The 15,790-nt window shown below is 46.0% G+C and overlaps 1 protein-coding gene across 14 annotated transcripts in view; it reads right to left on the reverse strand.

Annotated features, from left to right (window-relative positions):
- Positions 1–15,790, reverse strand: part of LOC106560530 (microtubule-associated serine/threonine-protein kinase 2) — a 329,712-nt gene that overhangs the window by 94,784 nt on the left and 219,138 nt on the right. The window contains exon 2 of one of the 14 annotated variants that reach the window (XM_045687865.1): positions 15,466–15,657. The exons of 12 other annotated variants lie outside the window; for them this stretch is intronic. In XM_045687865.1, coding sequence (XP_045543821.1) covers positions 15,466–15,657 — 192 coding nt within the window. Of the gene's footprint in view, positions 1–10,409; positions 11,190–15,465; positions 15,658–15,790 lie in introns of those variants that run through there. One more of the 14 variants, XM_045687869.1, reaches the window with a different exon arrangement.

Raw genomic sequence — 15,790 nt, forward strand, 5'->3', positions numbered from 1 at the left:
GCATATGCTTAAAGCCGCCATCCAGGCGCCAGGAAGGGCAATGGGGCTCATGATATCCCAAGGTGTCAGACAGTGAGAAGCTGAAGATCCTGGATGCTCCGGTAGACCCTACTGCACTTATCATGAGAAACCCTCGAGCTTTGTCTGCCGAGGAAGACACAGCCCGGTGTACCTCACCTTCACACCAGGCTGCAGCAGGTCGACCTCCCTCAAACCTCAAGATCCCCAGACGCCCAGCCCCCCAGTTAGCACTCTGGGATTGGCCAGTGAACAGTTTAATTTCAACACCGATGGGTTCAGAGGTCTACAGCCTCCTCCACCAGGTCCCTTTATGATTGTAAATAACACGTGTTTGAGGAATGGTGCACTAAGTCACAGACAATGTCGTTCCAGTGCTCTGTCCTAGTAATTCGTTTCTACAGGAATTATTAAACAAAGGAAAGGCTTTTTCTACTATTAAGGCATATCTGGCAGCTATTTCGGCTTGTCAAGTGGGTTTTGGTAGTATCAGTGGGGCAACACCCTTTTGTTGCCCGATTTATGAAGTGTGTACGCCGTTTGCGTCCGGTGCCCAAACAGCTTTCCCCATAGTGGGACTGTTCTGGATGCTCTATCTCAAGAGCCTTTTGAGCCCCTGGATCAGGTGGATCTTAACTTCATCGGGGTAGGGGACAGTATTTTGACATCCGGATGAAAAGCGTGCCCGTAGTAAACTGCCTGCTTCTCAGGCCCAGAAGCTAAGATATGCATATTATTAGTAGATTTGGATAGAAAACACTCTGAAGTTTCTAAAACTGTTTGAATGAAGTCTGTGAGTATAACAGAACTCATATGGCAGGCAAAAACCTGAGAAAAAAATCCAACCAGGAAGTGTGGAAATCTGAGGTTTTTCAAGTGATTCCCTATCCAGTATACAGTGTCAATGGGGTCATTTTGCACTTCCTAAGACTTCCACTAGATGTCAACAGTCTTTAGAACATTGTTTCATGCTTCTACTGTGACTGGGGTGAGAATAAGAGCCATTGGAATCAGATGACTGAGAAAATGACATGAGCTCAATCGCGGTTTTCGATTGGATTGAGGTCCAGCGACTGAGATGGCCATGGCAGAACATTGATTTTGTTGTCACAGAACCATTTCTGTGTGGATCTTGGGGTATGTTTTGGGTCATTGTCTTGTTGGAAAGTCCACCTATGGCCAAGTCCCAGCCTTTTTGAAGAGGCAACCAGATTGTCAGCCAAAATTGCCTGATACTTGGTGGAATTCATTACGCCATCAATCTTAACCAGTGCCCCTGGACCTCTGGAATTAAAACAGCCCCAAAACATCACTGACCCCCCTCCATATTTCACCGTGGGTATGAGGTTCCTCTCCTTGTATGCATCTCTGTTTCAATGTCAAACATGCCGATGCTGTATCTGATCAAAATGTTAAATTTTGGTCTCATCTGACCAGAGCACCTTCTTCCAGTCATAATTTAAATGACATTTGGCAAACTCCAATCGCTTGCATCTGTGTCTTGGGGTCAGAAAGGGCTTTCTTCTGGCAACCCTTCCAAAGAGCCTGTGGTTGTGGAGGTGGCGTCTGATGGTGCTTTTTGAAACCTGGTGACCCGAAGACGCCACCAAGGCCTGCAATTCTTTCACAGTGATTCTTGGGGATTTTGTTGCTTCTCTCACCACCCTCCTCCCTATCCTGGGGGTCATTTGCGTCCTCTATCGGTGAGGTTTTCAACTGTTCCATATCTTTTGAATGTTTTAATAATTGCCCTGACAGTGCTCAGTGGTATAGTCAATCGTTTGTGGATGTTCTTGTAGCCGTTACCAGATTTATGAAGGTCTACGACCATCTGTCTCTTTTGAACTGCCAGTTCTTTTGTTTTCTTCATGGTGTTGGATTTAATTCATTAATTGTGAAACCTTGATTTGGAGGACATAGATTTTTAATTAAATCAATACATTATTTTGGTTGGTTCCATTGAAACATTAATAAAGTACAGTATCTCTCACATGTTGGTATTTTGAGTTTATCTCTATAATTATATTGTTTATATTTGTTTAAGTATTGTTTGTGCATTGCCAGTAATTTTGGAGCCCACTGTACAGGGGGTACCGGTACCGAGTCAATGTGCGGGGGTACAGGTTAGTCGAGGTCATTTGTAAAGTGACTATGCATAGATAATAAACAGCGAGTAGCAGCAGTGGGGGGGCGGGGTGTCAATGTAAATAGTCCGGATGGCCATTTGATTAATTGTTTAGCAGTCTTATGGCTTGGGGGTTGAAGCTATTAAGGAGCCTTTTTGTCCTAGACTTGGCTCTCCGGTACCACTTGAGGGGCCCCAGTGTAAAGGATCAGTGTGGCAGATTTGTTGTTGCCTACCCTTACCACCTGGGGGCGGCCCTTCAGGAAGTCCAGGATCCAGTTGCAGAGGGAGGTGTTTGGTCCCAGGGCGGCAGGATAGCCTAGTGGTTGGAGCATTCGGCTAGTAACCGAAAGGTTGCAAGTTGAAATCCCCGAGCTGACAAGGTACAAATCTGTCGTTCTACCCCTGAACAAGGCAGTTTTCTCATTGAAAATAAGAATTTGTTCTTAACTGACTTGCCTAGTTAAATAAAGGTAAAATTAAAAAAATACAAATAGTGATGAATCTCTGTGGGCACTATGGTGTTGAAAGTTGAGCTGCAGTCAATGAACAGCATTCTCACATAGGTGTTCCTTTTGTCCAGGTGGGAAAGGGCAGTGTGAAGTGCCATTCAGATTGCGTCATCTGTTGGTGCGGTATGCGAATTGGAATGGGTCTAGAGTTTCCGCGATGATGGTGTTGATGTGAGCCATGACCAGCCTTTCAAAGCACTTCATGGCTACCAACGTGAGTGCTACGGGTCGGTAGTCATTTAGGCAGGTTACCTTCGCTTTCTTGAGCACAGGGACTATGGTGGTCTGATTGAAACATGTTAGTATTACAGACTCGGTCAGGGAGAGGTTGAAAATGTCAGTGAAGACACTTGCCAGTTGGTCCGCGCATGCTATGAGTACACGTCCTAGTCGTCCCGTCTGGCCCCGCGGCCTTGTGAATGTTTACCTGTTTAAAAGTCTTGCTCACATCGGCTACGGAGAGCGCGATGACACAATCATCCAGAACAGCTAGTGCTCTCATGCATGCTTCAGTGTTGCTTGCCTCGAAGTGAGCATAAAAGGCATTTAGCTCATCTGGTAGGATGCGTCTTCTCCTTGAGCTGACAGATTTTTATCCCTCGCCGTTTTCCTCCCTGAAACATCAATATGTTGTGCACAGTACGCTCTCTGCGCATCTACAAGGACAGGACTAAGGGGTTTTAATGTAATGTAATCAGTTGTTTGTTTCCTGGGCCAAACCTCACACAGGTAAAGAGCTCATTAAACACCTTTAAATGCTGAACATTGTCAATGGCGTTCATTTTCTCGCTGTACCGAAACCGAACCGTGACCCCAAAATCGCAATATGTACCGAACCGTAGGTTTGGTGAACCGTTACAACCCTAGACACACACACACACACACACACCATATGTATCATACACAACATGGCAGCTTCTTCTTCAAAGCCGTACCACATGCTAAGCCCATACTGCAGAGCCTGCATATCAACAGATGGTAGAAGATCAAACACAGCTTTTCATTAGGGAATACTTCCACTAGCTTAGCTGCTTACTTTGTGGTGCATACCAATAACACACACTGGCCACAGAGCACACACACACACTGGCCACAGAGCACACACTGGCCACAGAGCACACACACACACACACACTGGCCACAGAGCACACACACACACACACACTGGCCACAGAGCACACACACACACACTGGCCACAGAGCACACACACACACACTGGCCACAGAGCACACACACATATTGGTCACAGAGCACACACACACACACTGGCCACAGAGAGCACACACACACACACACACACACACACACACACACACACACACACACACACACACACACACACACACACACACACACACACACACACACGCACACACACACGCACACACACACACGCACACACACACACGCACTCACTCACACAAAACAGAGATGAGAGAGGGATTGGAAATGTGAAATGAAATTTGAATGTTAAATGTCAATGATAATTTTCTCATTTGAGTGATTACTGGCTCTAATCGTCTTACCAAACAGTTTCATGTGAGGCCAGCCGGTGGTTCGGCAGGCAGGCGGAGCTAAACAACATAATTACAGTCAGCCGATGTGATGAGCCAATTAACACGAGAACGCAGCAATTATGCAGACACCCGTTAGAAGGGAGTCCACAGAGAGAGCGAGAGAGAGAGAGACCAGAAACACCATCACTGCTAGCAGGAAGTCAACACAGAGAGAGACCAGAAACACCATCACTGCTAGCAGGAAGTCAACAGACAGAGAGAGACCAGAAACACCATCACTGCTAGCAGGAAGTCAACAGACAGAGAGAGACCAGAAACACCATCACTGCTAGCAGGAAGTCAACAGACAGAGAGAGACCAGAAACACCATCACTGCTAGCAGGAAGTCAACACAGAGAGAGACCAGAAACACCATCACTGCTAGCAGGAAGTCAACAGACAGAGAGAGACCAGAAACACCATCACTGCTAGCAGGAAGTCAACAGACAGAGAGAGACCAGAAACACCATCACTGCTAGCAGGAAGTCAACAGACAGAGAGAGACCAGAAACACCATCACTGCTAGCAGGAAGTCAACAGACAGAGAGAGACCAGAAACACCATCACTGCTAGCAGGAAGTCAACAGACAGAGAGAGACCAGAAACACCATCACTGCTAGCAGGAAGTCAACAGACAGAGAGAGACCAGAAACACCATCACTGCTAGCAGGAAGTCAACAGACAGAGAGAGACCAGAAACACCATCACTGCTAGCAGGAAGTCAACAGACAGAGAGAGACCAGAAACACCATCACTGCTAGCAGGAAGTCAACAGACAGAGAGAGACCAGAAACACCATCACTGCTAGCAGGAAGTCAACAGACAGAGAGAGACCAGAAACACCATCACTGCTAGCAGGAAGTCAACAGACAGAGAGAGACCAGAAACACCATCACTGCTAGCAGGAAGTCAACAGACAGAGAGAGACTAGAAACACCATCACTGCTAGCAGGAAGTCAACAGACAGAGAGAGACCAGAAACACCATCACTGCTAGCAGGAAGTCAACAGACAGAGAGAGACTAGAAACACCATCACTGCTAGCAGGAAGTCAACAGACAGAGAGAGACCAGAAACACCATCACTGCTAGCAGGAAGTCAACAGACAGAGAGAGACTAGAAACACCATCACTGCTAGCAGGAAGTCAACAGACAGAGAGAGACCAGAAACACCATCACTGCTAGCAGGAAGTCAACAGACAGAGAGAGACCAGAAACACCATCACTGCTAGCAGGAAGTCAACAAACAGAGAGAGACCAGAAACACCATCACTGCTAGCAGGAAGTCAACAGACAGAGAGAGACTAGAAACACCATCACTGCTAGCAGGAAGTCAACAGACAGAGAGAGACTAGAAACACCATCACTGCTAGCAGGAAGTCAACAGACAGAGAGAGACCAGAAACACCATCACTGCTAGCAGGAAGTCAACAGACAGAGAGAGACCAGAAACACCATCACTGCTAGCAGGAAGTCAACAGACAGAGAGAGACCAGAAACACCATCACTGCTAGCAGGAAGTCAACAGACAGAGAGAGAACAGAAACACCATCACTGGTACTGATGCATGTCAGATGCAGTCTTTCCAGAATTTTACAGACAGAGTGCAAAAGGGCCTCCGTTGGGGTTGGGGGCCACAGAGTTAGACAGGGGGGCGGCGTACTGCCTATACAATGGGGAGATTGATTTAGAGAAGGTCTAGCCTGCAGAATGGGTGAATGGCCACAGCTCTCTCTAGCCAAGGGGGAGACAGACAGACAAGAGTATCGACAGCAGCCTCATCACACTCTTTATCCACCTGCAATTGACTGACTAAACAAGCCCTGCTTTCTCTGTGAACGGAAAAGACTGAGGGATAGTGATTGCTCCTTTTCTTCCGGCTCCATTCAGAAGCACGTCTATGATCGGTCTGGCTAGTGTAGCGTATCGTCATAGGAGCACAGTGGGAGATCTGAGCATCGATCTGTACAGTATAGATTGACCTCACACAGGGCACAGAGGGAGGGAGGTGGCTGGTATATCTAGTCCTCTACAGCCTTCATCAGGTATTGAGACTGTTCAAATACCTCGCAAGAATACAGAATGACGAGGAAGAGGGGGATGAAGAGGACATAATAATCAATCCCAAATGTTCTGTCATCAGGAGGAAAACGAGGGATGTTCAAACAGACAATGGAACACTGCTACACATTATCATGGCAAAGCATCCAGAATACAATAACAGGCTGGCACGCACACGCCACACACACACACACACACACACACACACACACACACACACACACACACACAGTACAGACATATTAGGAGGGACGGATGGACAGACTGACAAAGACAGGTGGCCTGGACACAGGGAGGCTCCCTTTCTCTCCCTCCCTCCCTCCATCCATCCCTCTCTCTCTCCCTCATCCCTCTCTCTCCCTCCCTCCCTCCATCCATCCCTCTCTCTCTCCCTCATCCCTCTCTCTCCCTCTTTCCATCCCTCCATCCCTCTCTCTCCCTCCCTCCATCTATCCCTCTCTCCATCCCTCTCTCCCTCCCTCCATCCCTCCCTCTCCCTCCATCCCTCCCTCTCTCCCTCCATTAAGTCAGATGAATAATTCAACCTCCCTCATCTGCTCCCACAGAGAGAGGAAGAAAGGAGGAGATAAGTAGAGAGAGGGGTTTAGAAGAGAGAGCGAGAGAAAGAGACAGAGGGAGAGAAAGAGAGAGAGTGGTTTAGAAGAGAGAGGGAGAGAAAGAGAGTGGTTTATAAGAGAGAGGGAGAGAAAGAGAGAGTGGTTTAGAAGAGAGAGGGAGAGAAAGAGAGAGAGTGGTTTAGAAGAGAGAGGGAGAGAAAGAGATTGGTTTAGAAGAGAGAGGGAGAGAAAGAGAGAGTGGTTTAGAAGAGAGAGGGAGAGAAAGAGAGAGAGTGGTTTAGAAGAGAGAGGGAGAGAAAGAGAGAGTGGTTTAGAAGAGAGAGGGAGAGAAAGAGAGAGTGGTTTAGAAGAGAGAGGGAGAGAAAGAGAGTGGTTTAGAAGAGAGAGGGAGAGAAAGAGAGAGAGTGGTTTAGAAGAGAGAGGGAGAGAAAGAGAGAGTGGTTTAGAAGAGAGAGGGAGAGAAAGAGAGAGAGTGGTTTAGAAGAGAGAGGGAGAGAAAGAGAGAGAGTGGTTTAGAAGAGAGAGGGAGAGAAAGAGAGTGGTTTAGAAGAGAGAGGGAGAGAAAGAGAGAGTGGTTTAGAAGAGAGAGAGAGAAAGAGAGAGTGTTTTTTGGAGAAAGAGTGTTTTTTTAAGAGAGAGGGAGAGAAAGAGAGAGTGTTTTTTTGAAGAGAGGGAGAGAAAGAGAGAGTGTTTTTTTGAAGAGAGGGAGAGAAAGAGAGAGTGTTTTTTTGAAGAGAGGGAGAGAAAGAGAGAGTGTTTTTTGGAGAAAGAGTGTTTTTTTAAGAGAGAGGGAGAGAAAGAAGGTTTTTGAAGAGAGGGAGAGAAAGAGAGAGTGTTTTTTTGAAGAGAGGGAGAGAAAGAGAGAGTGTTTTTTGGAGAAAGAGTGTTTTTTTAAGAGAGAGGGAGAGAAAGAGAGAGTGTTTTTTTGAAGAGAGGGAGAGAAAGAGAGAGTGTTTTTTTGAAGAGAGGGAGAGATAGAGAGAGTGGTTTTTTGAAGAGAGGGAGAGAAAGAGAGAGTGTTTTTTTGAAGAGAGGGAGAGAAAGAGAGAGTGTTTTTTTGAAGAGAGGGAGAGAAAGAGAGAGTGTTTTTTTGAAGAGAGGGAGAGAAAGAGAGAGTGTTTTTTTGAAGAGAGGGAGAGCGCTCCATGGTGATATTTAGAAGGCAGATCTGACTGGGTCTGAACACTGTTCCAGAACACTCTCTCACACATCCCCATCTTTCAAGCTACTCTTCAGAGCCGATCCGGTGCAACAACACAGTACACAGTGTGACAGCCTCCCAGTTGACTCATCTAGCAGCACTCAGAGACACACACACACAGCCAGGCCAGGTGTCCCAGTCACACAACAGCTATCTGTCAACACACTAAACATGGCATTTGGTTTGGTGGGCTATGATAACATCACAGCAGTAATCTACTATATCATATAACTCCATGCAAGACAGCTCAATCACTAGGTCTTACATTCACCCCCAGACACACAGCAGAGATATCCTGTAATGATGCAGGGTTAGGTACTGTGGAATTACCATCACATACAGGGCCAAGTCACCCTGTTAAGAGTTTCTCACACACACACACACACACACACACACACACACACACACACACACACACACACACACACACACACACACACACACACACACACACACACACACACACACAAAACACACACACAAAACACACACACACACACAGGCGATGGCAGCAGCAGAACTGACAGGAGGGATAAAGGAACTAGCAGTGAGCAAACAGCTGTGTAGCTGGCTCAAACAAAATCACACACACACGCACAGACACACACGCGCATACACACACAAACGTACACACACACAGTGACACACAGCCACAGAAATCAAATCAGTCTATCTAGATAAGAGAATGAAAAAGAAGTCTGTCCATCCTGTCTTCTGTCTGTCTGTCTGTCTGTCTGTCTGTCTGTCTGTCTGTCTGTCTGTCTGTCTGTCTGTCTGTCTGTCTGTCTGTCTGTCTGTCTGTCTGTCTCTGTCTGTGTGTGTGTGTGTGTGTGTGTGTGTGTGTGTGTGTGTGTGTCTCCATCCACCTGTGTTTGAGTCGACATATCATAGTCCAGCTGAGCCACTGGGGGTTTGTATGATCCATAGTGTCTAGCTGCTCCAGCAGATCAGCACACTGTTGCTATGCAAGAGTTACCTCCTCCCTCTCTGAGCTTCTCTCTCTCAATTCAATTCATGGGGCTTTATTAGCATGGGAAACATACGTTAACATTGCCAAAACAAGTGAAGTAGATCATATACAAAAGTGAAATAAACACTTTCAGCTGCTCTCTGTCTATCTGTCTGTGTGTCTCTCTGTCTATGTGTGTGTCTGTCTGTGTGTGTGTCTGTGTGTGTGTCTGTCTGTGTGTCTGTCTGTGTGTTTGTCTGTGTCTCTCTGTCTGTGTGTGTCTGTCTGTGTGTCTGTCTGTGTGTCTGTCTGTGTGTCTGTCTGTGTGTCTCTCTGTCTATGTGTGTGTCTGTCTGTCTGTGTGTCTGTGTGTTTCTGTGTCTGTGTGTGTCTGTGTGTCTGTCTGTCTGTGTGTGTCTGTGTGTCTGTCTGTCTCTGTGTCTGTGTGTCTCTGTGTGTCTGTGTGTCTGTCTGTCTGTGTGTCTGTCTGTCTGTCTGTCTGTGTGTCTGTCTGTGTGTCTGTCTGTGTGTCTGTCTGTGTGTGTGTCTGTCTGTGTGTCTGTCTGTGTGTCTGTCTGTGTGTCTGTCTGTGTGTGTGTGTGTCTGTCTGTCTGTGTGTCTGTCTGTGTGTCTGTCTGTGTGTGTCTGTCTGTGTGTGTGTGTGTCTGTCTGTGTGTGTGTCTGTCTGTGTGTCTGTCTGTGTGTCTGTCTGTGTGTCTGTGCGTGTGTCTGTCTGTGTGTGTGTCTGTCTGTGTGTCTGTCTGTGTGTCTGTCTGTGTGTCTGTGCGTGTTACAAAGTGCACCGTTCTTAACAGAAGGAGAAAATTGCTGCTTCAAACTGGTTAGTACGGCTCTGTCTCCCCTGTCTGAAAGCAGCATCTAAATTCACAGAGAGAGAAAGAGAGAGGGAGATAGAGAGGGAGAGAGAAACAGGGAGAGAGGGAGAGAGAGAGAGGGAGAGCGAGAAAGAAAGAAAGAGAGAAAGATACACAGAGAGAAAGAGAGAGCGAGAGAGAGAGAGACAAAGACAGAGAGCGAAAGAGAGAGAGACAGAGAGAGCAATAGAATTGAGCTAAATGTGCACAAAATTGTCAGATCAAACCTCAGACCTTTCCATCACAACTCAAATGCGTCAGTGACATTCTGAAAATCTCACACATACACAGACTAACACGCACACACACATCATCAGCAACAACATGTAACCTATTATCACTCACAAGACAGACAAATCTAGTTACCTGTCCAGCAGAAAACACCCCAGAGAGTGAGAGGGAGAGGAAGAGGAGAGAAGACGAGACGCACAGAGAGGAAAGGAGAGGAAAACAACGCGAGAGAAAGAAGGGAAAGGAGAGAGATTACAGATTCATACAGAGAAAGCAGAGGGATGTAAAAACAGAGAGAACTACCTCTTGGATCGGCACAGCATGCTTCTCTCAGGCAGGGAAAAATTTGAGAGCACAGTCCAGAAAGAGTCAGACATGGTCCTGAAGCTCCACACACATGGTTGTCATTCACCCACACACAGACAGACTGGGCGCCGCGAGCCAGCCTCTAAACACACACGTACGTACGCCAGCTACCGGCAGCTTGGACAGACGGAGGAGAGGATGTCTATTGCTGTCTGCTAAACTAAAGCTAATGCTGCTGCTGGTCTCAACCTGTCGCGCTAGCTAACGCTGCTGCTGGTCTCAACCTGTCACGCTAGCTAACTCTGCTGCTGGTCTCAACCTGTCAGGCTAGCTAACTCTGCTGCTGGTCTCAACCTGTCAGGCTAGCTAACTCTGCTGCTGGTCTCAACCTGTCAGGCTAGCTAACTCTGCTGCTGGTCTCAACCTGTCAGGCTAGCTAACTCTGCTGCTGGTCTCAACCTGTCAGGCTAGCTAACTCTGCTGCTGGTCTCAACCTGTCAGGCTAGCTAACTCTGCTGCTGGTCTCAACCTGTCACGCTAGCTAACTCTGCTGCTGGTCTCAACCGGTCACGCTAGCTAACTCTGCTGCTGGTCTCAACCGGTCACGCTAGCTAACTCTGCTGCTGGTCTCAACCGGTCACGCTAGCTAACTCTGCTGCTGGTCTCAACCTGTCACGCTAGCTAACTCTGCTGCTGGTCTCAACCTGTCACGCTAGCTAACTCTGCTGCTGGTCTCAACCTGTCACGCTAGCTAACTGCTAGTCTGAGCAACCTCACAGTGTGCTCTCCTTCTCCTCTCTCTCAATTTTTCTCCTGCCTCTGCCTGACAGTATCTCCCCCTCCCCTCTGTCTCATTTAACTTTAACTCTCCTTCTCTCTCTCCCGCCAGGCTCAGTGGCCAGGCTCTACCCCCCATCCCTCCAGCTTGGTGACCCTTTGGCTCAGTGGCCTCTCTCTCTCTCTCTTTGTGGATCACATTTAAAGTCCAGCCTGCCGTAAACACCTATTGACTCTACCACCAGGGCTTTTTCTGCACCATCTACGGCCATGTGGGAGGTGTGTGTGTCAGTGTGTGTGTGTCAGTGTGTAAGGATTAGGAAGCCCAAGGAGGATACTCTTACTCATCATCAATACAGAACAGAATGGCGCTAAAAGGTTTTAGAGGTGAAATAGACCTATTTTAGGGCATTTTCACAAATGAAATTCGGGAACCCTGGTTTGGTTTCCTGGAGCATCTGTGAGGATTCTACAAAATACGTTTTGCTAACACGACCTGAAAATAAACATTTTAGGTTGTGATTTCCCGAGACACACATTCTACATGACGTTAGCGAGCTAGCTCGTTTACAACGGGCAAAAAGTTCCATGCGCATGCTGATGCTTGGCAGATATACCGTTTATGCCGTATATCGGGGTATTTGAAAAGATTATAATTTGGGTTGGTGTCATCGGGGGGCTGCGTGCTACACCACTGCTTTTAACTAAGACATTTAAAATGTATCAACTAAATGATATCCAGCTCAGGACTCCAGCTTTACATTTAGTTTGCTAAATTGCTAGCTAAGTGGCTAGAAGTCAAGACATTCTGGGCTGAGCGCCAGTCTCTTTAGCTAACATTCCACTCCTTGCCACTGCCAAAGAGACTGGCCTTTCTGCCATCTTCAAACATGAACATTCAATCATTAATGAGCTCGAGGAGAACAGAGGAGTTGATTTCGATTCGATAACCCTCCCAGCTACCTTCCAATCACAACGGTTATCCAAATAATTGAACTCTATCACTTTTTCTCTCTCCATAGAACATCTTGACATGCGGTGAAAAGTTACTAGCTCATTTTTATAATTCTATAACTAAATACATACTGCAATTCCAACCACAAAACCTCTTTGCTTTGAGCCTCAAATACAACAACTTTCTTTGCCAACATCTAAATGTTTGTTTTTGACTTTGTTATAATTCTATTTTCGAGGCTCCACATGGAATATATAGAGTATATTAATGTTATTTCCAACAACCAATGAGCAACTCCGCCATAAATCCAGCTGCATATTGAATGTTGAGATTGCCGAAAGGCCAGTCTATTTGTCAATGACATGGATGGCAAGGAGTGGAATGTTAGTTAAAAAGACTGGTAACCCAGACTAGAGACATTTTAATCCCCTCCTGGATCGAGATCCTTGTTGCCTAAATTGTAGCGCCCCTTGTGTGCACTTCCAGTAATACCGTATAGCCCGGTATGGTACAGCCTGGATCTGAGTATCAACCCGCTCCAGAATCCGGATCATACAAAGAATATGTGAAAGTGCCCTTAGACACGGAAACCTTTATTTCAACTTGTACTGAGATGCCACCATTGAACATCAACGGTTCCGTCAGCCATCATGAATGACAATGGGATGTGACAGTTCCTTAGCCCTGCTCATCTTAGCAGAGAAACAATGACAGAAAAATAGACGGACAAGAGACAGCTAGGGACAAGACAGCCTATGCCATCACTAGATGTCAGAGGTCAAATCAAGGTCATAGTGTATCTGATGACCTCTTCTGCACATCACAATGGACATGAATTCCTCTGTGTTCAGTACCATAGATGGATTACCTTGACTCTCTCTCACACACACTACTGGAGCGTGTCAGCACAGTCCTAGTTGCCTTTTCAGCTTTGCCTGTATGTCTCCCTCAAACATTTTGTTGTTGTAATGATCTACCCTGAGCCCACCTAGGGGTTGTTGCGGTCAAGACATTTTGTCAGCCGGTGATTGACCGTTAATTAACATAAACACATTTAGCATCTCTTGGCTTCCACACACAGCCTACAAGCCATTTTTAAAAAGTCTAATGAATCCATGTAATATAGCCTACACCTTCACAATAAATCCATGATTTATTTTAGACAGGTCAACAGAAACATGATATGAAGAAAATGTAGTCTTATTTCAGAAGAACAGAATAGCATACTCTGAGTTGTCCTTATGTTAGGTCCTGATGTGGCTATGCCAAATGGCTGTGGACTACACTAGTTAATTTAGCAGACATGATTTGCTGAGAATTCCAAGGCATTATTTTATAGAATGAATACAATTGAACAAAGCTGAATAAAATAGAAAGGACATTTTCTCCAAACGATTTGAAGGAGTGCACACATGCGGCTATTCTATGTTGAGCGGTTAATGCTTAATTTAGAGTTATTTATGGAACTTTAGTTGTGATACAAATGTTGGGCTATATGTTTAGATTTTTAATACATTCTTAGGTTGCATGATGCGACTCTAATGAAGATTTGAAAAAAGTTGCATGAAAGTCAGGAGCTCTGCTTTGTTTTTTTGCACAGGCTGTACACACTTCATCAGTCTCTCATTCACAATTTGACAAGCACTTGATAATGCCTCGAATTTCCCGGCTGCATCCCCTTTGTGTGCCCGTAATGCCCCTTAACAAAAATCATTGCTTTTTGCGGCAAGTGGTCATTGTTCCATTGAGCTGAATATAAAAATTACAAATCCCTTCTCCCGGCTGCATGCCGAAGCACCTCCCACTTACATGGCTCTCAGTCACGTGATAAGGTTTTTCTCACAGGCTACAAGTGAAGACAGACACATCCGGGATGCAACTGTTCGCGTCATCCAATTCCAAGGTGCATATTGAAGCTTTGTCAGGTATTTATAGATTTTTAATCTTAAATTGTTTCACTCTTTATGTGATGCCCACTGCAGAGACCACCGGAAGAAGAATGATCACTGAATTATCACAGTGCATTATTGTAATGTTTGTTTATGTGTCAATTAACTGGCAATTTGACACACAAAAAAATGCATTCATTCATTCGGTAGCTTAGGCTACATTTACTCTGGTAAAAAGACAATTTTCAACAGTGCATTTAATAGAAATAACCTAGCAAATTACATTGGCTGTCACTCAACTAATAAAGCCTAATATTGCAGAAGGAAGTTTACAAACATTTGAATGCTGAAGGTGACTCACAGATGTGCCAGATCAGTAATAGGCCTACGACTTGCTGTTCAGCCCGCGAAGATGCGCACAGCGCACAGTTTGACTACTGACATGGCCTGGGGTTGTTCAGCATGCAAAATGACTTGTAGATCAATGACTGTCAACATAATTACATGCTTAGTTCCACACTGAAGGAGAGGACGCAGTTGTTACAAAAAAATCTGGGGTATTTCTGGAAGGTAGAAAGAAAGTAATTTGAAAGTAATAGTTAACCGTCTATTCGTAGTGTCTGAATGGATTTTCTGACTGACGCTTGCTACATATGCGTGGGTTTGGGGTCCTGCAAACCAATGCAGTCATATCTTAAACATTTGAACGGGGGAACGATGCATATCGTTACATCACGATTTACTGTACTTTACCTAGTCTGAACACACACAAAACTGGTGATACCTTTTATGAGAGGGCCTTTATCATTGGAGTGCTATTATCCAGTTCCTTTGAGTGTGAAGAGGAGGTATTTACACATAACACAGACACACACATGCCTTAAGGGTACTGTTAATCTCTGAGTTAAGGAACCGGGTCATACACACATGCTTTAAGGGTACTGTTAATCTCTGAGTTAAGGAACCGGGTCATACACACATGCTTTAAGGGTACTGTTAATCTCTGAGTTAAGGAACCGGGTCATACACACATGCTTTAAGGGTACTGTTAATCTCTGAGTTAAGGAACCAGGTCATACACACATGCTTTAAGGGTACTGTTAATCTCTGAGTTAAGGAACCAGGTCATACACACATGCTTTAAGGGTACTGTTAATCTCTGAGTTAAGGAACCGGGTCAAACACACATGCTTTAAGGGTACTGTTAATCTCTGAGTTAAGGAACCGGGTCAAACACACATGCTTTAAGGGTACTGTTAATCTCTGAGTTAAGGAACCGGGTCATACACACATGCTTTAAGGGTACTGTTAATCTCTGAGTTAAGGAACCGGGTCATACACACATGCTTTAAGGGTACTGTTAATCTCTGAGTTAAGGAACCGGGTCAAACACACATGCCAGGACTGCCCACACACAGCCATCCAGTCTTACCTCCAGAGGAAGGGGTTTCCCCCCTGGTGAACAGGGGCTGACAGGGGGCCCTCAGCGTGGGCAGAGGAGGAGTGGAGGAGGAGGGAGGGCTGGGAGGAGGTGTGGATGGAGCGAGGAAGGGAGGTGGGGGAGAGCAGGTGCTGCAGGAGACTGCTGTTGCCATGGCAGCGGTGCTGAGCGGCCGGCCAGATTCTACGGGTCGACGCGGATGGACAGGAGGAAGGAAAGAGGGAAGGTTGTCTGATAAACAACACTAATGTACTACTGGCTTAAATCCATGAAGCCGTCATCAAAATACCCCCCGTACAAAGGAAGCTGTGGTGAG

Source organism: Salmo salar, chromosome ssa10, assembly GCF_905237065.1.
Source record: "Salmo salar chromosome ssa10, Ssal_v3.1, whole genome shotgun sequence".
In the NCBI taxonomy this organism is placed as follows: Eukaryota; Metazoa; Chordata; class Actinopteri; order Salmoniformes; family Salmonidae; genus Salmo; species Salmo salar.